Source organism: Dromiciops gliroides, chromosome 3 (genome assembly GCF_019393635.1).
Source record: "Dromiciops gliroides isolate mDroGli1 chromosome 3, mDroGli1.pri, whole genome shotgun sequence".
Lineage (NCBI taxonomy): Eukaryota > Metazoa > Chordata > Mammalia > Microbiotheria > Microbiotheriidae > Dromiciops > Dromiciops gliroides.
Genome location: NC_057863.1, coordinates 416484899 through 416511402, shown reverse-complemented (window position 1 = coordinate 416511402; position 26504 = coordinate 416484899). Strand labels below are relative to the sequence as shown.

At 36.3% G+C, this 26504-nt stretch overlaps 1 protein-coding gene across 1 annotated transcript in view; it reads right to left on the bottom strand.

The window, feature by feature from the left end:
* Positions 1–2950: 2950 nt before the first annotated feature.
* The window catches only part of TMEFF2 (transmembrane protein with EGF like and two follistatin like domains 2), a 310630-nt gene continuing 287076 nt past the window's right edge, over positions 2951–26504 (bottom strand). Inside the window, exons 8-10 of the mRNA XM_043997782.1 lie at positions 17220–17343; positions 15129–15287; positions 2951–4400 (exon numbers count right to left, since the gene is read on the bottom strand). Coding sequence (XP_043853717.1) covers positions 4304–4400; positions 15129–15287; positions 17220–17343 — 380 coding nt within the window. The 3' untranslated portion in view covers positions 2951–4303. The remainder of the gene's footprint in view (positions 4401–15128; positions 15288–17219; positions 17344–26504) is intronic.

Here is a 26504-nt window from a genome sequence, read left to right as displayed (position 1 = left end):
CTGATTAAGTCTGACTCAGTTTCTTCCAATATGTTCGGTGGCATGGACATATATTCCATCCACCTATTTTAAACCTGGCATACTGTATGGGCAGTATATATTGCTCAAGTGTGGGAATGCTCATATCCCATCATTTCTCTGTTCTTTTATGGTAACCCCCATAATTATCTCAGGTGTCATGATAAATACAGTGTTGAATTTGGCCTTGACACCTGTTACCAATTATATTAGATTTTTTAATTTCTCATAATGGCATGAGGATAATTAGGCAGATGATGCAAAAAGTGATAAAACAAAGATAAAAATTATTTTTATTAATTAATATTGCAGCAATTGTCTTCTTAATTACCCTCCATAAGGGGGGACTATAATAATAATATAATTTTAAAGAATGGTTCAATTTTTGTTTTATTGTATGTTTCACGTGTTAACAACTAAGATTCTGTATTCCCTTAGACATGTTTTTGAGAACTTTCATTGTTTGATTTGATTATTGACAAAGCTATTTTAAAGTTGTGTTAAGCTCAATTTTGTAGGAAATTTCCTGGCTGATTACCAGCATCCACACATCAACCCCTGAAAAGACTTCCATTCCACGACTACACCTAGAGGACATCTGAGAAAAGACTTTCAGAGACTTTAAATGAACAGTTTTGATTTGTTGTTTTTGTTGTTTTTTTCTCTTTCTGTTATAATATACACCATCTGTAACATGTATTCTCTGCAGAGGCCCTCCCTTTGCAAGACTAATGTCAAAGCATCGGTTCATGAGGACAAAAAAAAAAATTGCCCCTCTGGACAAAACTTTCCTCTCTTCCTTTACTATATTGTTGTTCACATATTATTAGTTAGCAATAGTTATCATATTGTTTTTACTGTTCCGTCAAGGAAACATTTTGTTTCTTGAGGAACAACAGGGGGGACTGTAACGATTGGAATAACGCCACCTGCTGGATACTTACTGTAGAGGAGTTCTGCCCATGAAGGGAAGGTCTTTGAGGGCAAGACCAGGAGTCAGGAAGTGACGCGGGCTAGTGGGAGGAGGAAGGAAGAGACTGGCGCTCAGTCTCGCTCTCTTTCCTCTGGACTCTGGCGGAGAAGGGAGCTAGAAATGCGCTCTCCCTTTAATAGATAGGAATCTAGACCTTTCTCTCTCTCTTTACCAAATTCTTATTCTCCTTAATAAATGCTTAAAAGTCTAACTCTTGCTAAAGCTTATAATTTATTGGCGACCACTCATTAAATATTTTAGACAGACTAGCTAGAATTTTAGCCCTTAACATAGTAGAAAGCCTATTCCATTGCTCCCTCTATCATCAATCTTAAATTTAATATGCTCCAATATAATAGTGTGATATCAATGATTAAAAAGATAATGCAAAATTTCATTGTTGTTCAGTTGTGTCTGAGTCCTTGTGACCCCATTTGGATTTCTTGGAATGGTTTGTCATTTCCTTCTCCAACTCATTTTACAGATGAGGAAACTGAGGCAAACAGGGTTAAATGACTTGCCCAGGTTCACCCAGCTAGTTTCTGAGGCCATATTTGAACTCAGAAAGATGAGTCTTCCTGACTCTAGGACCTGCACTCTAGCCACTGTGCCACTTAGTTAACTGCAATATTATTCAGCTTTAAATAAAGTGTAGTGTATAGATCTGTGATTTAAGTGCAACTTTACTCTGTATCAGTTAGATCACATTTGGAGCTTCATATCCAATACCCAGCACCATAAGAAAGATATTGACAGATTCAAGTATATTTAGAGAAAGGTCTTCGGGATGGATGACAGATCTGGAAACTATATAGGGGTAGAGGAAACTGGGGATTTTTAGCATGAAGATGAGGAGAATCAGGGGTGACATAATTGCCTTCAAATATTTAAAGACTTATCATATGGAAGAGAGAGCCAATTTATTCTGTGTTTACCTAGAGGGCAGAACTAGAGAAAAATAGGTAAGAATGTAGTTATATTTTAGGTCAATGTAAGGAAGAATTTTCTAAGAATGAGAGCAGCTGAAAATGTAATGTGCTACCTCATAAAGTAGTAAGCTTTCCATCCCTGAAAGTGTTCAGGTAGAGCTATGTAATTATAATTACTAATCTTAGACTTGGAGAGGAGTTGAGAAAATACACTTCTTACCTTCATTACAGAAATGGGGGACTATGGGAATAGAATGTCACATAGGCTGTCAACCATGGTCAATGTGTTAGTTAGTTTTGCTGAATTTTTTTCCCTCTCTTTTTTAATCTTTCTTCTAAGAAATGTATCCATAGCTAGTGAATAGATATAGGGATAGATTTATAAATGAAGGTGATATTTAAGAAAAAATAGAAAAATATTAATTGGATAATTTTTTTCTTTTTTTTCCTCTTTCTTTCTTTCCTTTTTTTTTTTTAAGAAACTCTTCATAGAAGAAACTTCTGAACTGTGTAAGAAACTAGACTAGATGACCCCATGCAGACATTTTTCCTCTCTAATAGTCTATGATTCCTAGGTAAAATATTTTAAAGTGATTCATCAATAATTGTTTATGTAAATAACTTTCCATTCTTAAAGGAAACATCAAGGGCAAGGTTCTTTTGAACCCTCTGCAGCTCACCAAACCTACATTCAGCTTTCCTTTTGGAGTGAGGAAATGACTGCTTGATGAGCAGTGGAGGCTACAGTTCACAGCCTTAGAAAAAGAGACACCTTGCTCTATAGAGAAATACAAGCTAACTTTTCCTCACCTTAGTATCAAAGGATCAAGTCATGGACTCTTGCAGTGCAATGATGGTGCCAATAGTCACATTTCTCAAAGTGACTTGGAATTTAAGGACTTTCAGGGAGCCCTAAGAAATGCTATTTAGATTGTCATTTTTATTTATATTTTAGCAAATACCTTAAACATTACTCTTCACAACATATTTTTCATTGAAGTTGTTTGCATTCAAAAGATGTTGAATTACTTAGTACTGCTTTTTAATGGCTATTTCTTGAGGAAGTGGCTGTGAAGTACATGAATATGAATTTTTCTGGACTAAGGAAAAGTCATTTTAGAACAAAAGAAATCTTATTTAGAAGTTTTCATTAGCTTCAATGATTGAGCCCAGGGCTAAATAAGTAAAGTAAACTATCTGATATTTCATGTACATTTTATTCTTTAAGAACTCCTATTGATATTGAAAAATAAAGCAAGAATGTCTATTCATTTGTTCAAAACAATACCAAAAACCCAAACCCCAAACCTCCTTCCCCCTAAAACCTTTAGTTTCTATGGTATTAAATTCTCAACCAGCAGATGAATAAGCTCAAAATATCCCCCTATTTTCATGAAACATAACCACGATGTCGGTTTTATTACAAATAATGGTGCAGTCTCATTCACAAAGTTTTTATGAAATATTTATTTGGGTTCTGTTTGTAAGATTTTGTTTAGCTTCCATCTCCTTCCACCAACCCCGTTGTTTCAGCCTAGATAACATTATTAACTTCTTTTTTTTTCTAGATGGTAATTTGGCTCAACTAAAATATTTTATTTTTGCTACTTTAAGTACCCTTGAGATATAATTTGCTGAGGTCACCCAGAATGAGTTTTCTTCAGTTTTTTCCTTGCCTGGGTGTTACTAAACTCTTTCCCAAATGAAAGCCACTCTCCTTCCAGTCTGCTCATGAGTTATCAAACATTTCTACTTCCAATTTTTCTTTGATTTAATTTATATACCAGAGTGTTCCCTGCTCTAGGCATGAAACTAGAAGGCCAGAGGCAGGGAAAATGATGAAAGAGAGATGCTTCAAAGATCTGAAATATTTTATCTGCACTTGATATAAAGTAAATTATTTTTCTCTTTTCCAATAACCAGAGTTTTCCTTGATCTTGGAATCATTCAAAACCTAGTCCCTGAGTCCTATATAAACTCAAACTCTGCCACAAGAATTACAGTACAATAAAACACTAATAATTGTACAAATTGTACTATCCCACCTCTGCACAGTTTTGAGATACAGCAAATTTAAGAATGCCATTTGTTTTCTCATCACTGAGTATTTATTATATATAACAAATACATGAAAAAGAAAAACTATATTGTGTGATATAAATAGTTTATTTACATTACAGAAAAAACATCAAGACAATGTATACTATTTCAAATATATCCATACATAATCAAATATAGCTGTAGTACATGTTTTCATTGGTGTCGATTACCACAAATGCAAGGCAACATGTGTAGATCTCTTGTCTTAATCTTTTGTCTATAATACTGAATTGTGTAGTCCAAGCTCTCTCTGTAGTCTGGCCGTTGTGGAAACATGCGCTCTTTAAATTAACCTTGTGGACGCTCTTGTCGTGTTATCTGAACTGTAGTGCCCCGTGTTTTGCTTCTGTCTGTGGATCCTGTTGCTTCTGGGACATTTCCTGAAAAGTGAGAAAGTTCATAGATATCTGGTTACTGGAAGCTCTGGCCACACACAGATGATAAGCTAGAGAAACAGAAATGTTCTGGCTATTTCAGGTGAGAGCAGCCTTTTAGAGGCTGGGATACTTCAGACAGTTGCCTCTCTTTGCATGTGGAGGCATAAACTACTTTCAGTAACTAATTAGGAAGAAGTCTGAAACAGCCAAAGCTGGGAAGCAGCAAGATTGCCTCACACCCTATAGGGCTTCTGAATTCCTTGTTCACCAGGCAGAAAGAAGGACTCAGCATGATAATTGACATTCTGAGATTTCTTAGTGATGTTAAAGATGTCTGATGATTTCATGTATTTGAATATTCTATTCTTGCTTTGATGCTACCACTTAAAGCCATTTTTAAAGGACCTAATAAAAAGACACACACATGCACATTCACATTATTAATTCAAGAGTCAAGGAAAAGTGGGATTCCTGGAAATTTTTGATTTCAACCTAATCTCTTTGTAAATTCCTAGTATGATCTTGGGATTCAATCTGGGGCCAATTGTTACAAATATCCACACTTTCATAACAAGGCTAACAGTCAGTGGGATAAATTCTGAATCTCAGATCCGCTATGTTTTTGTTCCCAGGTCCAATCAGAAGGAATTAGTATTATGTATAAACAGAATAACAGTGTGAAATACAGGCAAAATTATATTCTAAAAAGCTCCTTATAAGATCTTAATTTTATTGTTGAAGTGAAACAGTCATAATGGATAAATTATATTCATAGTTATCTCTGAGTCTCCCTTTTGTTCTCATCTATAAAATGGGAAGAATGATAATTTCATCCCTCTTAAGTGCTATGGAAAGTAGAAAGTATTATATAAATGTATTTCCACTATTATTACTCTTTCTAGAAATTAAATTTTTTAGTTTATTGGGATCTCATGATGATAAAGTTGAAAACTAGCCTCTTTATTGTACCATGTTCACTAGCCCTTTTCATTCAGAAACTTATAGAGAAGAAACCATTGGACAATCTGGGCTCAAACACTGGTTTTGAATCTTTGTATGAAACCTTCAGACAACTCATTAAATCTGTTCGAACCTAAGTTTTTCCATCTGTAGAACAGAAGTCATAATACTTGTGCTAGCTCTCTCACACGAGGTTCTGAGGGAAATATTTTATAAAAAACAATGTGTATGTGAATTGTTATTAGCCTAATTCTAGATCTCTAGGCCTCAGTTTTCTAATTTGTAAAATGAAGGGGTTTGAATAGATAACCAGTCTGGCTTGAAAATTCTAGGTCCATAAAATGAAATAGGAAAATTCTAGGTCCATAAAATGAAATAGGAAAAATTCTAGTTCCATAAAATGAAATGGGAAAAATTCTAGGTCCATAAAATGAAATAGGAAAATAGAAAAAAAATAACATGGGGAAAATGAAAGGGAGAAGAAAAGTGAGGCAGAAGAGGAAAAGAAATGGTAAGAGGGAAGGAGAACAATTGTTAAGTTCCTACTACAAGCCAGGCACTGTGCTAAGGATTTTATAAATATTCTCTCATTTGAACCCCCACAACAATCATGGGAGGTAGGTGTTATTATTTTTCTTGTTGTTACCATTTTAGTTGAGGAAACTGAGACAAACAAGGTTAAGTGACTTGTCCAGGTTCATATAGTTAAATAAGTGTCTGAGAATGCATTCGAACTCAGGTCTTCCTGACTCCAGAGTCAGGGATCTATTGATTGTGCCACCTTGCTGCCTCTAAGGAAAGAAGACAATTTTTAAAAAGAGGAAGAGGATAATTGAAGTTTATATGATATTTTAAGGTTTTGAAAGAACCTCCTTCAAAACAACTCCATGAGGTACATTGTATAAGGGTGGAAATTTTATAGATGAGGAAGCTGTACTTGAACCAGATCTCCAGATTCTGGGTCTAGTGCTCTCTCTGCTGTACCATTGTGCCTGTCAATAAAGAAGATAAAGAAAGAAAAACAAAGAGAAAAGAGGAATGGAAAAGAAAAAAAGAGATAAAGTTGACTAAAATTGGAAAACCTCTGATTTCTTTGACTTTGTAAATAGTTTATTAGTTCTGACTGTGATCATTGTCAGATAAGTCTGGGTCTCTAGAGAGGAGGAACTCTGGGTTGGTGGAAAGTGTTTGGGAATAAGAACTGACTTCTAATACCAGTCCTGCCATTTACTATGATCTTGAGTGAGTCACTTGGAGAGTTCCTGACAATGTTAAACCTTATGATAGGAGGAAATAGTCTTTGACCTAAAATTGTTGACCTTTGGAGTTGCCTATCATTCACCTTTGGAGTTGCCTCTCCAAAGTGGCCCAACCCTTTGGGGTCGTGGTAGTAATCCTCCTGATAAGCTGGAACCAGGATGTGATCTATAATATTAAGAGAAGAAAATGTGCAACTGACTCTACTTACCTTGTGTGCTCTAAGAAAAATGCTTAAAAAGTCAAGATGTGTAGAAATACCAGCCAGATAAACACTCTAAATCAATGGTGAAAGGAATCTTAAACATTGACCTTCCTTCCTGCTTCCCCAAACATGAAAACAAACAAAACCCTAAGGAGCTACTTAAAGGCAGCTATTACAATGAATTATTAAGTAAAGTGCTCTGATGGAGGGAAAGGAAGAGAAGGGAATAAGCATTTATATAGTGCTTACTGTGTGCTACGATTTGTATTTATATAGATCTTTAAGCCTATTGATTTCTTTGAATTTGTTTGTTTATTTATTATTTGGTTTAACCTGGTGATTTTGTGAGTATTTCAGCCATTAAGTGACAAATATTTGGGAGTAAACAGAGAGCTGGGCTTTGACACACATAAGAATGGGCAAGATTCTTTTAGGCAACACTCAGGGGCTCTATGCAGTATACCTTCACATCTTCTTGGGTAGGGAGATTTCTCATTAAGGGTGCCCTTTACCAGTGATATATCAGGTCCAACCCCATTCCTATTCAAGTTGTGCTTAACATGAGTGAAAGGAAAGATGTCAGCAACCAGCTGTGATATTTTGGACATATCATCTAAACTCCTTAGGTCTCACTTTCTCTGTCTGCAAAATGAGAAGGCTAGACTGGATTATCTCTCTCTAATTCTCTTACAACTTTAAAAAAGTTTAGGATTTTATGGTCTTCAAAGTTTAGTTACTAAAATGTGGACTAAATAAAGTAGCAATCAAGTGCTTTCCTGAAAGGCAGTAAGAAAAACAACGTCCTGGAGAAAAAAGAAGCATTTGTTTCAGTAGATTATTCTTTCTAAACAAATCTACAGGAGATTAACAAACATTATTACCACTGGCCATCTACAATGACAGAGTGCTTTGTACTATAAAATCCTTCTTGTTATCAGAGTTTGCTAGTAATTGTTCATATAACTGAAATTTATGGGACAAAGGCTAAGAATTATTTTGGTCTGGAAAAAAGGCAATCCATTTTGGGATATCTTGCATACAATGACCCCCCCCCCCCCAACCAAAACAAAAACCACAAAACAAAACCTTGCTTTATCTGGATACTAATTACAGATGTAAATAAGAATGTAAGTGATCCACTTTTACTTACAAGTTAAAAATAAACTGTTGTAGTGAACAAATCCTATTTGTCCAATTTTTTAGAGAAAAGTCACTTCTTATTCTCCATCATCTGGAGTCCTCCAGATATGGAGCAATAAAACAACAACAACAACAACCAAATACATTTTAGTCTAGTGAATAAATCTCTTCCCATAGTTTTGCTGGTAATAATTGGGTATAACATTTTTTTTAAAAATAGGATATTGCTAACAGCAGAAAACTCAATTTAAGTATTGGAGGGAAAATGAAAGGTAAAGGTTAATACTGGTCAGTCTGGATCCCAGAAGAGTAAATCATGGTAATAGTTTTTTTTTTTTAATTTACAGATAAAAGTTATCTAAATTACTTGACACTCAGGGTCTACATTAAAGGCTTTCACAGATCCTCAACATGGTATATGTGTATGTGTGTCTGTATGTATATGTATTAATGTGTAACATATATGTGTGTATACATGTACTATGTCAGTGAGATGGAGACAATTAATGTCAAAACAAGAGACTGAGCATCTCAGAGGGGTGACAAAAGCCTTCTAATGGTAGACTATTGACTCATAAACAGCATGCACTCCTAAAGCAGTTCTCTTATCAGCTACCATAAGAGGCCAATGGATACACAGTTCTCAGGAACAAAGTACTTATGGGACCAAGCTACCAACTCCACTTCTGGCTTTTCTTAACCCCTCAGAATTAACCTTCTTCTATCCACTTATGAGTTGGGATGGGGAGGAGGAGGTAGAAAGAAAGAAGAGCCCTAAAATTTAAAATTATCTCTTTGTTTAATTACATGAAAAAAATGATATGTTTGAGTAGAAAAATAGTATGTTAGGATTTCAAGCTGGATTGTCCTAAAGATAGTTTTTTTCAGAGGCTCCCAAACTGTGGGCCTAAGAACCTTGTAGGCCTGGGGAGTTATTGCAAGGGTTCAGGAATCCATATATATACAGTGTGTATGTATATATTTATAGGTGTATATATGTGTGTATATGTACATACATATATACACACACATATATCAAACATTAACATGATCTTTATTTAGTTTCACAAAAATAGCCATATGTATATGTTCATGCTGTTTTAATTAATAAAATACAATTTCACTTTAAGGTATCCATTACTGAATTTCTACTGCTTTTTGTCAGGTATTTTCAGAATCAATAAATACTAATAAGATAACACATCTTGGGGGGGGGTTGCAAAATTGGGGGATATTAAAAAAGGGTATTTATACTTGGAAAGGTGGGAAACCAATAAGTTGGTCTAGTCTAACTCTTCTCATTTTCCCAATGAGGAAACAGCCTCAGAAAAGTAAAAGGACTTGCTCTAGGTCACCTAATTAATGGATAAAAAAATGTAGGATTTGAATCCACCCACAGATTCTGATGTTAAAGGCAGGGATCTTTTGATTATACCTTGATGCATTTTGGGTATGCCATGTCAACTAGGAAGGTAACAGAAGTCAGTTTGGGGAGAATTTTAAATCTTATGACCATTATATAGTTTGAATATATTTTCTAGAAGGACAAAAGAGAAAACAGTTCTTCATGAACCAAAAAAAAAAAATGTTGATTTGCCCTATTGACTTCCCAGACAGATGAAGCAGTAGCTACACAGCTGTGCCTGGAGTCAAGAAGACTTCAGTTCATATATGGCTGTGTGACCTTAGGCAGGTCACTTACAGTTTGCCTCAGTTTTCTGAACTGCAAATTGGGAATGATGATGGCACCTACCTTGCAGGGCTGCTGTGAAAATCAAATGAAATAACAAGTGTAAAATGCTTATCATAATTCCTGGCACATTGTGAGCACTAACTATGTAAATGTTTACTCCCTTCTTCCTTTCCCTGACCAAAAGCAGACAATGGTCTTAAACTTGTCTTATACAATGTCAAAAATATATATTAAAACAACTGTCTTGTTTGGAAGTGAATACTAGCTCTCATTTGTCCAAACTAATAAAGGAGAGTAGATATAACAACTATAAATAATAACAACAATAGTAAAAATAAATCTACATTGGGTTGTAGTTGCATTTTTAACTGAACACGAATGTCTCTATTTTTATGGGAATTCATACTACTGCCCCTTTGGAAATGTAGACCCACAGAGAAAATCCTGGGAAAAACAATTAAAGTGCCTAACATCCATTTTGCTCTTCTGCTCAATCTTTCCCTATTTTCTATCTCCCTCTTGAGGGTGTGAACAGCATCATTTCTTAGATTCTCAGAGTTCTTGATTGTTCTAAATTAATTGTCTGATCCACATTTTCCCTGGAGGAGAGGGTTAAACAAGTATAAAAATTATGTTGCTTAAAAGTCCTTTCCTTCTGGCTATAACCAGCTCTGGGGAATAGGCAGAAGACTCATGCTTTTGTCTCAAGGAATAGATTCCAAAGTTCGGCTTTAAATGTTTGGTTCGAAAGTCCAAGGGGACTTTGGGCTGCCTACAGAAAAAGTTGATGACATATAAAAATTTCCTGAGAATTAACTGTAAGTGGCCTGTAATTGCCTCAATTACCCAGTTTTCCTCTGTGTGCATGAATACAAATGTAATCTGTGTTGTCTCTTGAAAAACTAAAATCATTCAGGAGGAAAAACATGAATGGGTTGGGATATTTGGTTCAAGATACAGCAGAAAACTCAATTTAAGTACTGGAGGGAAAATGAAAGGTAAAGGTTAATACTGGTCAGTCTGGATCCCAGAAGAGTAAATCATGGTAATAGGGTTTTTTTTTTAATTTACAGATAAAGTTATCTAAATTACTTGACACTCAGGGTACATTAAAGGCTTTCACAGATCCTCAAGATGGTATATGTGTATGTATGTCTGTATGTATATGTAGTAATATGTAACATGTATGTGTGTATACATGTACTATGTCAGTGAGACAGAGACAATTAATTCAAAACAAGAACTTGGGTGCCACCTCCCTTATGATACACTTATTGAACACTTTCTCTTGCTTGAAATATTTGGATTATTTTCTATGTACTTTGTATATAATTATCTATGGAAATGTTGGGTAAGCCCATTAGAATATAAGCACCTTGGGGCAGCTAGGTGGCACAGAGGATAGAGCACTGACCCTGGAGTCAGGAGTACCTGAGTTCAAATCCAGCCTCAGACAGTTAACACTTACTAGCTGTGTGACCCTGGGCAAGTCACTTAACCCCAATTGCCTCACTAAAAAAAAAAAAAAGAAAAAGAAAATAGAATATAAGCACCTTGAGGGCAGGCAGGGATGCTGTCCTTTTTGTCTTTATATCCTTGCCTAGCACATAGCCTCTTCTTAGAAATCACACAGTTCAACCTCCTTATTTTAAAGTTAAAGGCATATAATCAATCTGGTTAACATCAGCCAATTTTAATTATAATTCTCTGTCATTGAATTTTAGAAAGACTTTGCATTTTTTTATTTTCACATTTGTTTGATTTCAGGAAGAAAAAAAGTAACTCTTCTAGGTTGTTTAGAAACAATTATTTTTATAGACAGAGAATTTTAGTGCTGAAAGAGGCTCTAAAGATCAGTTAGTACAATAGTCTCATTTTAAAGACAAGGGAATTAAATCTCTAAGAGTTCAAGCAGCTTGCCTAAGGTCATAAGACCAATGAAATGGTAGACCCAGGTTTGAAAAGAGTCAGATCTCATGACTCCTGGGTCAGTGTTCTTTCCATTATACCACACAGATAATTTATATCATGGGAAGCTATTACATTTAAAAGTTATAGGGATCAGTCTAAAGACCATTTATACTAATGCTGAATTAAGTCTTAAACTGCTCTCTCCTTTTCAAAAAAAAGAAAAGAAAATGATATATATTTAAAATGAAAAATGAAAGAATATCTATTCATACATTTTTGGAATCCCACTGGAGTTCAGGTAATCTTGAATATTGGAATATGAATTTATGTAAAAATGATTGTAGTATTGGTACTAGGCTTGGAAACTTTTATTCAAATATATTTTAGGGGGGTAAATATGTAAAATAAATAAAATGGTGATCACCTTGTAAGACCATATCTATCAAGGCACATAATATTAATTCTTTTGAATAAATAATGTTACTGTTTGAAAACCGGAGTCCCTTGACAAAAGTCAGGTTTTATAGTTTTCTATCAGCTTCTTTACTATCTTCTTTTTATTTCTTTTAATACTCAGTATTTTTTGGTTTCCTGAGTTATCTCTATGTTCTCTGAAACCCACTTTAATATAATCCATTGACTTATTTGGCATCTAATAGCGAGAGTACAGTTGATGAACTCAACTTGGCTAGAGAGCAGCTGAAAGCTCTAGCTGATGATTTTTGCTTTAAGCCTTTAGGCCAGGGGAGGATTTATGGGCCATTTTTTGTCTTTTTCAAGAGCAAATGTCACACTTGTCCTCAAACCAGATAGTACAACACAGATACTGAGATATATTATGGCTCTTATTTTCTAGAGATATGATGCTTTCTTTTATTTCCTTGTTCTTGGAAAAGATTTTTTTTAGGGGAAACCTTATGATTTATCTTTAGAACCTTACCAACTCAATGACAATCTAAATGAGTTTTACTTTGTGAATTTGGGGAAAAAAAACAGCCCACCAGAACCTTGGGGGGGGGGGAAAGCTTACGTGAAACTCTTCTGTGAGCAAAACAGATAGGCAATTAGAACCAAAAGGAACTTTTGCAACCATTTAGTCCAACCCTTTGTATTTTACAAAATAGAAAACTCAGTTCTAGGGATGTCTCACAATAACTAAGGTTACATAGCTACTTAAGAAAAGAGATAGGACCAAAACTCAAAGCCTCTGACACTTAATTCAGTGTTTTGGGTAGGAAGGACCTGAAGCACCACTCTAGCTCTCATAACAAGAACTTCTTTAGATAGTTGTTCTTGTACCTTGGAGGCTTATGTTGCATTTTGTACCTCAAGGGTATTTATTTGTTTATTTAGTTTCTGTTGTGAGTACTATTTCATTTCCCTTATATTTCTGTGGTTAAAAGTCTCCTTTTATATTTAAATTAAAATACATTTTAAAGCTCATTTTCCTTTTTTTTTTCCCTCCTTAAAAACAAAGTTATAGGGAAAGCTAGGTGGCGCAGTGGATAGAGCACCAGCCCTGGAGTCAGGAGGACCTGAGTTCAAATCTGGCCTCAGACACTTAACACTTGCTAGCTGTGTGACCCTGGGCAAGTCACTTAACCCCAATTGCCTCACAAAAACAAAAACAAAAACCAAAGTTATATGGGGCAGCTAGGTGGCACAGTGGATAGAGTACCCACCCTGGATTCAGGAAGACCTGAGTTCAAATCTGGCCTCAGACACTTGACACTCACTAGCTGTGTGACCCTGGGCAAGTCCCTTAACCCCAATTGCCTCACCACAAAAAAGAACAAAAAAAAATATTATAAGGCTGGTTGGTGGATCAGAGGATGCTATAAATAGTTTATCTAGATTTTAGCATAATATTTGACACAGTTTCATGCTATTCTAGAAGAGAGAGATATGTGAGATAGTCTAGGTAGGAGGATTTGAAATTGGTTTAATGACCTTACCAAATCAATGAATAAGTATTTATTAAGCTACTTTGTCCTGGGTATATCTCTTGGAAAGAAGACTCTACAGTGTTCTAGGGGACTGGGGTTGTCTCTGTGCTAGTTAAGATTTTTATCAATGACTTGCATAAAGAGGGACAAAGCATACTTATCTATTCAGATAGTTAACATACTAGATAGTGGATTAGAGAACATAGGATACAGGATAATAATAGTCCTCAGAACATAGTAAGTACTTAATAAATACTTGTTGATTGATGGAATACTAGAATGATTTCATAAGATAAAAAGTAATATGGATTATTTTAACATTTAAAAAATTCAGGTACAAGGTAGGGAAAGGTATGGCTAAACAATTTGTCTGAAAATAAAATCTGGGCATTTGGGAGGACTGCAGTCTTAATGTGAGTCAATACTGTGATATATCACATAAGGAATTTGATGCAGTGTTAGATTGTATTAAGATAGGCAGAGTATCTGAGAATTTATTAAGGGAGGTGACATTTATCATGTACTCTGCTTTGAGTGGACTATGTTTGGGCTGTTTCTAGTTCTGGGTGCTGCCTTTTAGGAAAAACATTGATAAATTTGAAAATGTCCAGAGGAAGGTAACTAAGATAATGAAGATTCTTTGAAGATCATTTCATAAAAGGATTAGTTGATGAAATTGGGGATATTTAGCTGGGAGAAGGAAAAACTTAGTGGCAACACGATAGTTGTCCTCTTGTATTTAAAGGGCTCTCATATGGAAGGTGAATTAGACTTAATTTATTTGTTCCAGATGACAGAACTTAGAAAAAATGTGTCAAAACTTACAGAACAAAGCAATTTTAGATTTAACATAAGGAAAAACTGCTTAACAATTAGAATTATCCCAAAGCAAAATGGGCCACTTCAGGAGAGGTTCCCCCTAACTGGAGGTCTTCTAGTAAAGGTTAGATAACCACTTATTGGGTAAGTAATAGAGAAAATGTTTGTTCAAGTAGGGATTCATGTAGACTGTTGCTAAGGCTCCTTCCAACTCTGAAATTCAGTGATTCTGTGAAGGAGCCAAAGAAAACAACAGTACCAATAGAACTATTGTTGGGTAACATCATGATGCCTAACATATTCTGAAAGACAACAGACAAATGAGATCCTGGTACTACCAAAATGCTAAAAGAACAAAGAAAGTTTTCAAGCATATTGGATAAATTATCCTTGAAGGAATTGTGAGTAAATATAGACAAACATTACATAGGTTGAAGTTTGAAAAGGTTACATTCTCATTAGTTGATAATGGTAAAATTCTGGTTTCAGCAGAGTATAAAATGTGTCAGAGTATAAATGTATCTGCTTAGAATAGAAATAAAACTAATAACTGATAATTTAAAAGCAGGTATCTACTTTAATGGGGAGCAATTCAAGTTCCAAGTCTTTCGCATTAGGTAGGTATCCAAACTTTTATTTTATAGCAAAGAAACTAGAAACCATTGAATGACTGATGTCATTTGGCATTTGGCAAAGGAGCATCCAAAAAGGGACTCAAGTAATCAAGGCCATTAGGTTTAATGTAGAGAGAACCAAAGATGTCCATTCATTTTCTGCTATCAAAGAATACAGTTACTCACCTTGTAATGCAGAGTACTACAACACAAATGATGGCAATCTGGATGGTTCCAATCACAGCCGCTATTAAGACATATTGAAATCGTACAGGACCAGGAACAACGTATAAAACACTGTAGTCCTTTTTTTCACAGTGTTGTCCAGTATAGCCCGCATCACACCTAGAATGAGATATACTGCCCTGTTAACTATGGCTGCTGAGTCAGGGTTGTTTTGTTTTGAAATTGGGTATCCTTATCACTCTCAGGCTGGAAATGCAGTGACAACTCATGGGTCCTATCCCAGTGCTGATCTAGAAGCTTTGACCCACTCCCTTTTCCCAGCCTGGGCCAGTTCACCTCTCTCTAGTTAGTCTGGTGTCCCTGTGCTCCCAGGGGCTCACCAAATTGCTGAAAGACACCTGATCAGATTAAGCTACCATAATTCAGAATGCCTGAGTTCAAGTAATCCACTGGTCTTGGCCTCCCCAGCTGTAGGGACTACCAGCAGGTGACAACAGCATGACTACAAGGTTTCATGATATTTTATATAAGAGTACTTTGTAAGCAAGGTGCTCAATTGTTTATTTTGTGGATGGTTTAAGATTTTTGTTTGTTTCTGGAGGCAGAAGGTCAATTTTTTATAGTCTCAGGATTGATTTCCTTGGAGAGGAAGCCAGACAAAAAAAATTTGTCCTTGAAGACAACGTTGAAAGCCAATGGGTCCCTGGGGATGGTCGTTCTTTCCATATTTCTGTAAGTAAGTCATGAGTTTTGTTTAACTAGAATTTTAATCAACCTATGTCAACATGATTGCTTGGGAAAAGGTTTGTTTCTGATGACACTAGGATATAACAAATGGGATACTTTCCTTTGTTCTTTGGATAATAAATTCCCACTTCTATGCCCAGAATAAATGCTGAAAATCCACAGAGTAGAAGAGCATTAAAGGTAACATATACTTCACTGGTCACAAAGTAGTCTGCTTATTCAAAATAACTAATGCTCTGGAAGAGTTGTTTATATTATATTTTTAAAAGGTAATGATGATAGAGGCCATAGAATTCTGAAGAACAGACTTGGAGAATGAATGCTGATCACCTAATACAACCCCACACTTGGGAGCGCAAGGGTGACAACTCATATATTAGAACTGAGCTGTCTGGCAACAGTATAAGAAACCTGTATACATCAAAGCATAAACCACTGGGGTGAATCTATCATTGATTTTGCACCTCTTTTTTAGCTCTTCACTCTTTGAGTTCTTTATAAACATAGACTAAGGCCTTTACCCTTTCCGAAATAGTTCAAATACAGCAGCTCTCCCAAAGAGTGGTATAACAACCTAAATAACTTCTCAGTTATGTTCCTTTTGCTTGACTTCACTAAAAGACAGGGGTTAGTATATTCATTGAAGGGAAGCACTAAGGGAAGACAATTCTTGGCAAGGTAGGGGTGTAAGGGAACCCAAACAAAACTGAGAATTGGGACTTGAGAATTTCACAGGAGTTTATTTCATTAAATGCTGTCTGCATCACAATTTAAATCAAGATACATTCGATTTTTTCATTTTTTGCCACCTCCACAATGCTAACAATGCAGATAGAGGTACCCAACTTCAGGAATCGCTAACTGGCCCCAAATCAGGAGGCTCAGTGTGGTATTGGACATTATGGGCATATGGTTAATTTTGTTATGATAAGAATTTCAGTACTTGAAAAATGATTGGGCTTAGCTCCTGCTAGTTCTGTGAAGATTGGTTTAATTCCAGGAGGGCAAAAATACCCTTAAAAAGATAAGAGAAAGAAAAGAAAAATATGACTTCTTACAAAGTCATGTTTACTAAGGCCTCAAGGACAAATACATACCATGGAGTAAGGAATATACAATATGATTTCTAGTACTATTAATGGGATTCATGTAGACACCTCTGTATGTTATCTCTGGTAGTGTAGGTTACCTGTGCTTAGAAGTACTTTAATTTGAGGAAGAACATGATACTTGCCAAAGATTACATATTAAAAGCAGACTGCTGTCCCTACTGCCAAGACACTTGAATTTAACCCCCTTTTATATTTGGCTTACTAATTTTTACAAGTTGGAGAAAAATGTTACCTGCAAGATGGCTCCAGCATATTAATTGAATGTTCACACTTCCCATGCAGGCAGAAGCCATTGTAATGCTCTGGACAAGGAATGTAGAGTCCTCTGGCACTTTCTTCTAATTTGTTAGCATTCTCTGTGAATACATATAACAAAGGAACCCCCTATAAATATGTTTTTGAGGTAGGGTAAGATCAAGCAAAGTGTACTAGGAAGCAAAGCTACAGGCAAGATTATTTAAAAGGGCAAGAACAAAACAAGCTATTCTTAAGAAAAGGTGTGTATGGAAGAGGGGGGAAGAATTGAAATAATGTTGGTCTTCCCAACTGTGTTTGGCGATGAAGATGTGAAATTATCTAGTACTTTTTAAGCTTTTATGCAATCTCCTACATCTTTAACAGCCAGTGATGTATCTATGAGTTGTCAGACAGCTTTAATTTGGCTTAAAGAGACTGTACATTGATCATAAAATAACCCATGAAAAGAGCCCATTTTTCTGCCTCTCAAGAGCCCAACATAATTGTCCCTAAGATTAAATTGCTTGTGATGCCTCAATACTTTCTAACCATGGGGGCTTAAAAGGCAAAAAGGGAAGGAGGTACCTCAATTGTTGTAAATAAATGTTTCTCAAACCAAATGAAAATTTCAATAAATGCATTCTCTCAAGATTATGTATCAAGAGACTGCTTTAACGATTGCTGGAATCCCTGCAGTTTTTTTTTTAAACTAAAAACAAAGATGAATGATAAAGATTTATTTAACTAACACTCATATTGGCATTTACATGGTATATGGTGAAGGCTAATATTAAGTATATTTTAATGTTTGTAGTTTGGCACATATATAAATTGTTAGTAAAATATAAACTGACAAGAAAGAAAACATGGTCTGCTCTAAAATTATCTGTCTTTAAAGTATATGCTACTATTTTTCTTTTTCTTTTTTCTTTCCTTTCTTTTTTTTTGGGCAGGGCAATGAGGATCGAGTGACTTGCCCAGGGTCACACAGCTAGTGAGTGTCAAGTGTGTCTGAGAGCAGATTTGAACTCAGGTCCTCCTGAATCCAGGGCCAGTGCTTTATCCACTATACCACCTAGCTTCCCCTACTATTTCTCATTAAAAACACTCCAGTAATTCTGAAATGAATGTAATGGAACAATGATAAGTTTGTTCGGTCATTCTTACTTTTGTAGAGACTTGAAGCCTTCCCCTTTCCTCCTCCCAGCCCAGTCCTGATTCTGTAACACCAGGTTTTCACCTTTACTGAAATTGCTAAAAATCTCATAGAATGAGGGTTTGGTGTACTAAATCTGGAAGACCACTTTCCTGAAAACCAAGCCCAACACATTAGAGAACCATATTGTTTCTCCATCTCAACAAAGAACCCCTCTCCTCTATCACAGTTGACAAACTGGCCAACAGTGATTAGGAGATGGAATAAATTACTGTATTTCTAAAATAAATGATTTCCACACATAGGGTTATAATTTTTCTACAGTGTGTACATGTAATTCCATTAGCATTAATGAGAGATGAGCACATTTATCAAAGGAAGGAAGATGCCTCCCTCAGTCAGTGATTCAGGCGAACTGAGCATTACTTGTGCTCAAGAGGATGTATGCGACATCTACACATTTTAATGTCTAAGCACCATCTGCAATATTTTTATGCTCATTTTGTAAAGCATTAAGCTGTTAATTACACTTGGTAAATATATTCAGTGCTTTCTTGTAGAGGGACTTTTGTGTACACATGGTAGTGGGTGATTTTCCAGCATTTGGACCTGAATATGTGCCTTCATTGGGTTTAATCCAAATATATTTAGCTTGGAGAAGCTTTTCAATGTGTGTGTGTGTGTGCACGTGTGTTTGTATACATGTGCACATGCATGTGTGTGTATGTGTATGTATGGTGATGGATGTACTCATATCCATGAAATATTGGATCCATCAGAGTATAAAATACCAACTGCCTAGAAAATAGGCAATACTAATAATATAATGGGGTAAAGATTACTTTGCCCTAATGGAGAACAGCAATGCAATGTGAAGTTCCAAGTGGTTCCCATTAGGCATGTATTCTGAACTCCTGCTTTACAGAGAAGAACCTAGAAATTGCTGGAGATTAGATATTTGGACATTTGGCAAATGCATGGGACTCAAGTTAAAAAAAATAGATATAAATATACATATACAAACATATATGCTTCCCACCTCCACCACACTGTGGCCAGGGTCTCCCTCCATCCCCAACCCAGTCCTTGACATGGGTACAGGCTGGAAGAATACAGTGTCCTATATACCACTGAAAATTGCTATTTGAAATAATAGTTATAGAGAAAGAAAAAAAGAGTTTCTATGTTCTCCTGCCTCATTCTCTCCCCTTAGGATGGACATGAATGTTTCTTCATTGGGCTCTTCTTCTATCTTTTGATCTTCTTGTGAGTTCTATGACATTGCAGCTGCCTGTAGCAAACTGGAGCAGTACATGGCAACTGAATTGGCCAGTATAATATCCAATGAACTAAGAAGGTGGTTATTAACCTAGGGTCAATGAACTTAATTTTTAAAAACTAAAATATTTTTAAAATATTTGACAATTGTTGTCCTTTGTAGTCTTATGTATTTTATTTCACACAATTCACAACATTATTCTGAGAAGTGACCGACAGGATTGGCCAGTCTTCCAAAGGGGATCATGACACACAAAATAGGTTAAGAACCCAAAACCAGAAGTACCCTGGAAGGGTTCATGCCCATGAAACCTCCTAATGAACAGGCTGACATTGGCTGTCAGCTTATTGCTGTGTAGTCAGTAGCTACAATGGTCAAACTGTGCACAAGCTGTGGAACGGAAGCTTTAGCAGTGGGGCTGTGTCTGCCCCATGGCTGAAGTAATGAACCAGCAATGATTCCCACTTGGATCTTCTACAAGACATCATTCACCATTTCCACTCAAAGTGGTGGTAACTATTCAGTGCTTTCATATACCTGCAGATATAGGCCTTTTAAAAATAACATTTCAAGTCTTACAATATGATTTCAGTCTTCATAATTTTCAAACAGATATAATTAGTGCTTTTTTCTCCCTTGCCTTTGGCACTTGCCAAAAAATTCAGATTTTTTTTTTTTAGCACAAAGATGTATACTCAAAAGCCAATTTTTAGGCTATTTTCAGCTTTAACTCTTTTCCCATACCATGGTTTTTCATGGCTGTTTTTCATTTCTTATCCTTTTCCTACAACAGGACTGAATAAGAAGCACATTATGAGAGAGAATGTCATAGTGTGGCCATAGCTGAATGCTTTTATGGGGTCCAGGACCCCTCCTGGTTCACCACATGGAAGAAGAAAATCTCTTCAGAACAGCTGTTAATCAATCGAGCCCAGGCAAATGTATTTGGTAGCACTCTGAACTGTAGATTGTAGAGTAATGTCCAACAAAAAATAGAAAAAAAATGAAAATAAAAGAATGCCTGTCTTTGTAGGGATATTGAGAGTGGGCCAACTAAACAACTCTATTGGTTGAAATCTTAAATATCAGCACTTTAAAAGAAATGTTTTAGAAGCAAGATAATTTTTATAAAAAGTTATAATGCTAACTTACAAACAGCATAAATGTATGTGATCTAGTAAACATTTGATATCATTGTGAATTTTACAGAAATATACTTAAAATAGCTAATGTTTTAAAACAATTCCATGTCAACAAACATTTTATATTTTTTATAATGAAAGCAAATGCAACATATTGAACATTTGAGACAAGGGGGCTAAAGGGAACAAGGGATGTGTGAGAAATAGCAAGAAGGCTAGTGATGAATAATAAAACTGGGAACACAGGAAGGGGCCTTCTCATGAAGAGTTCAAAATGCCAGAGGAGTTTAATCTTGATCTTAGACATAAGAAGCAACCACTAGAGCTTTGAGGAGGATAGTGTTGTAGTCAGACCTGCATTTTATGGAAATTCCTTATTTTATTTATTTATTTATTTTATTATATTTGTTATATTATTTATTTTATGGAAATTCACAGGACAGGTCCAAGTAAGGAGAGACTTGAGGCAGGAAAAACAATTAGCAGGCTGTGACAATAGTCTAGGGGAGAGGTGACAAGAGGCTAGACCATGGCACTGCTTGTATGAGTGGAGAATTCAGAGCTGTGTAACCCATTAGCTATGTGGGGTGAGTGAGAATGAGGAGTTACAAATTCCGCCAAGATTATCAAATTGTCATGGGAAGGGTGATGGCACCCTCAATAGAAAGCCAATTTGGAGAAATTGAGAAGAACACTACTTTGGGGATAAAGATAATAAATTCTGTTTTGTGCATAAAGTGTTGGAGCAGCCTATGGGATAGCTAGTCCACAGTGTCAGGCAGACAGTCGGTGATGTGTGAATGGAGCTCTGGAGCCAGAGCAGGGCTGAATATATAGATCTGGTAGTCAAAGGCACAAAGATGATAATGAAATCCAGGGAAGCTGACCACATCATCAAGTGAGAAAGTATAGAAGGAAAAGAGTATGCTGCAATACTCCCCATAAAGATTGCTGTAAACTCCAGAATTGTTTACATTCTTTAGTATGATGATTGCTCTGGTGGAGGCCCTTCCCTCCAAGTCCCCATCTTGGCCTGCTGCCTCCAACTACCCAGAGTGGAGTGGGAGTATGTGCACGGAAGCAGCATCTCTTTTTTCTTTCTCTCTCCTTCTTCCTGCTTTTTCTTATCACTATAGCATGTTGTCTCAGTCCTTGGGGTTTTTTTTAGGCCAGGATGGAATAAGTCTTCCAATATTTTTATACCATGAAAGACAGAAAAATAAAAACCCGAAACCCGAGTTGTTTTTTATTTTCTCTCTCTTGGTTGTCACCACTCTCTCCCAGCAGGTCTTTTCTCTTATACCTTTCCCAGGTGCTCCTGAGTATCAGCTCTATTCCTTACTATGCCTATTGCTTGGCTTAGATATGCTGTATTTTCCCATATCACTCAAATGACAAAGAGAATGGGAAGGGGCAAGTCTCCTAGTATAGACAAAAGGTATGTTTTTATTATTTTTAGTTCCAAATAGATTAACAACTTTCTTTATTTCTTATTTCCCATGAATAGAAAAGCCAAATTGTCTAGTTTTAGGTGATATTTAGATAAGATGGACATGCTTCACATTTAAAGCTACACAGGAAAGTTTCATTATTGTCCCACATACACACATACTTAACTGCCAGCAAGTACTTAACTTGGACCCTACTGTTCTTGCAGGAGATTACCTGGCTCTTGAAAGGACTGAAGGGTGATACGTTTATAGGGTGGGGCTCTAGTACTGGAAAGTTTTGTGGAATATACATAATGAAGTTAGGAATGTGACCAGGCAAGAAGAAGATGGTGACCTTGCCTCCTGGGCTTCACTTTTGTTCTGGCACCTTTGTTATCTCATTCCTTTGCATGGAAGATGAAAATAATCTGGCAGAGTGCTGGATTATAGTTAAGGGATTTGAATCCTTCATTTTACTACTTGCTACCTCTATTACCTTAAGGAATTCAACATCATTGGACTTCAGTTTCTTCATCTATATAAGAGAGGGATGAGGGTCAGGAAGAGTTGGCCGTGACTGAAAATGACCTCTGAGGTCTGAAGAACTCAGTCTTCCATCTAAATTTATGAAACATGGGTTATCAGGGCTAGGACCCAGAGAGACCTTGTTAGTTAAGTGAAAGGATAACAAATTGATATTCATTAGATACAGTTAAAAATAGTACATTGAACTGGAATTGCAAGGACTTTCTTACTCTTTATCAGATAGATTCTAAGTAAATTCTGAGGCCTTTACTTATGACAATATCTCCTTATTAGAGGGAAATTATCAAGGGGTAGGTGGTGTGGGGACTTTGCCCTTTTAAATGAGCTGTAGTATAAAATCTCCTAGCTTTAAGTGAAGAGAGATGGCAGATTCCACTTTTTCTCTTATGGGAAAAAGGTGGAAGTATAGATAAGGATTTTACCCAAGGCCAGAGGTCCTAAAATCTCTTTTCTCAATAAAGGCCCAGCTGGCAGTGAGTATTAGTGACCAGGAGAATACTGAAGCATTGTCAAGCAGCAGCCCTAAGACAGCAACAGGGAGTAATGACCAGCAGAGACTACCCACGATACTTATATGCTTGGCAGAGACTGCTTGCCTGGCAGAGGCTATCATGCCTGGCAAAGACTGAATGCTGCATGAAATCAGTGGGAACAACATGATGACATCCTCAGAACCAATCAGTGACACTGTATCATTGGAGTTATGAATTAATCCTCCCCGCATGTGCCCTGGTCACATTTCTTCCCCCTGTGTCTTCCTTAGGTGTGTCCACTCTTCCCACTGATGGTTTCTTTATTTGTGGATAGTGCGCCCCAAGTAAAGGCAGCTGATGTCTATTGCCACTTTTCTTACTATGTTTTTTCATTAAACACCTTTGCTTTGGATTAAGTCTGTCCTCTGAGTAATCAGTAATGATAAACACATTATTCATAGCACTGAGACCTATGTTTTTGAGGCGATGTAGACCCACATAGTACCTTGAATCAAGGGTAACTCTCTGTAAGGAGCAATCTGAAACCTGAAGAGGATGCCATGCTATTTTGTGTAAAATTTGATTAAGTAGAAATAGAAAAAGACAAGGTATCTTATTTTCTATTATATTTTTACATCATGACCTGGATAGGAATTAATCATGAAATGTTGAAGCAAAGATGAGACTATTCCAAGTATTGATTTGAGTTGGTTCCAAAGAAGCTATCTTCTTCCAAAGATTTTATTTCCTTATCTTATCAAGTAAAACCCTATAATGTGGCAGGAAAAAAGTGATTTCTAGTTTGAATACCTATTTAATTTCTTTAAAAAACAGAAAAGCATTTCCATGAACCAGTTCTGCCTGGAATGCAGTCTGAATTCATGTCATTTAACAAGTGGTATACTCTCCTCCCTTGTCATCATAGTTTCTTCATGGCAGAAATGAGAACATGAGATATCTCTAGGTCCTCTCTCTCTCTTTATAATAGCCACTGGGACAGAGGATGAAAAAAATCATGTTGTCTAAAAGTGATCGGCTTGTACAATGGATTTGGAGGAATATAAGGACATGTTCCATATCCAAGTTCAGGAGAACATGATGACCCAGTTAAACATTTCTAACTACTTTAATCTATGTTAAATTGACCAAAGCTTTGATTTCAGAAAAGAATATTTCAAACAAGAGGCCAAGCCCATCAAATCTGGCATTCTGTTGGGATAACTGGAAGCTTCTGATTTTTCAAAAGGACAAGGTAGCTATTGCATCTTGAGTTTTGCTAATTAAAGTAGGGCAAGAATAGGGGGTGGAAGGAATTCTTCCTTATCCCTCTAGCTATCAGCTCCAACCATAAAATGTGAGATTTGATTACCCTTATCCCTGCTTGCATGACTATAAATGTTATTATTAGTCATAAAATTAAAATAAAGTGAAAGAAATCTAATTCTCATGTTTCTACACTCCCTGAGAAGCCCTTAATGGTATTATTCAAGAATTGTTTCAATTTAAATTGGAAAAAAGCACTAGCATCCGAAATATACATAATAATTTCAGTACTAGAATGATTGTAATGGAACAATACTGGCTGATTATTTGCATGGGTTTTTATTATCTCAGTTTCTAGTGGTAATACATTTGCATAGATAAGAGCTAATGCATCAGTAAAATCTTGACGCAGAAAAACTTGTTCACAACCTTTTAACTTATAGCCACATGTAAAGATAATCTAACCAGATTTGGCCCAAGGTAGGCATATGTAGATTCAGTTAGAAATTTCGGATCACCTAGCACCAATTTTAGCAAGATCCCTTCACCTATTACCTACAAAATAACCCTCTACCAAGTACAAACATATGGTAATAGGAGGAACTGGGAATTAACAACTAGTAACTAAAGAAGAAAGAGGCAGGTAACAGTGCCCCTATCCTTCCATAGAGTCTAGCAGCACTTTTCTGCCTTTTGCATGTACCCCTGGAGGCCAAACCCTAATTCAAGAAAGCAATTCCTGAAAACTGAATGAGTTCAGTTTAAGAAGGCTTTCTACGGAAATGACATGTTTCCTGGAACATTAGATGTCTCAAAAGACAATCCATAAATATTCTGGCTAAATTAGCAGAACTTTTGAGTTGGTTCTACTTACTGATGGCCTCTGGGAACCCAAGCCTTGTTCCACTGGCACTAGCAGCATAGACCACTAATTAAATTTTTCCCCCTTCCTTCCCTATTCTCTCCCATTCTCAAATTGCTCTACAAAATATGCAGTCTGGCATGAAATGGTGACAAGAAACCATTTTGTGCCAGAGAGAATTCATCTCCATATTCTTTCATTGAATAAGATCTACCTTCTTTCTATGCGTTGCCCTGTGGGGGAAAGAAACTTCCTGCCAACATGTTTACAGAGTGGCTAATCTAGATGCCCTGTCTTAGTGGCTGTTTGTTCTTCATTTATGCAGCAAACATTTATTGAGTCCTATATCAATGACAACCACAGTGCCTTAAGAAAGAAGTAAGGAGACCAGGTGCTGGCTCATTTGTTGCCTCTTCAACAGTAAAAGCTGTTTGATCCAAACATATTTTTTCACTCTGTTTCTTATGTTTATGAAAGTAGACAATGTTCAAAGATCAGTGAATCATATATTTAGAGCTGCAAGGGGCCAGAGGGGGTAATCTATTTAATTACCTTTACTCTACAGAGGAGGAGTACAGAGGAGTGATTTGCCCCAAGTCATACAGGTAGTAAGTGTCAGAGCCAGGTTCCAAACTTAGGTCCTATGACCACAAATCCAGCATTCTTGGCACTGTGGCATGCTTCCAGAGATAGCTGGGTGGGTGGGTGGGTGGGTGGTAGAACAGGGGCTAGTTTTTTATTTTGTTTCTTAGATCCCCAGGATCTGGCCTAGTGCCTTGCCCATACTAGATACTTAATAGATACTTTGTTGAATTGAATGATACATTTCTCTAAATATAGGAGAAACAAAGGTTGAAAACATAGTTGAAAGACTAAGAGCTTCTACATCCCAATGGGGTAGGATACTAATTAAATCTCCTATCCAGGTGTTTGCTTACCAATCAAGGAGAAGGCTTCTCATGGCAGGCTGTTATATCTCCATAATCTAATTATGCTTGTGGTTTCTTCCTCCTTTCTTATTATTTGTCTTCCACTAGTCCTAGAAACCAGTTATTTGTCATTATTTCTTCCAATCTTACTGTCACCTAGATAGGGGAGTGCCTCTGAAAGCTATCTGAAGTTCTGAACA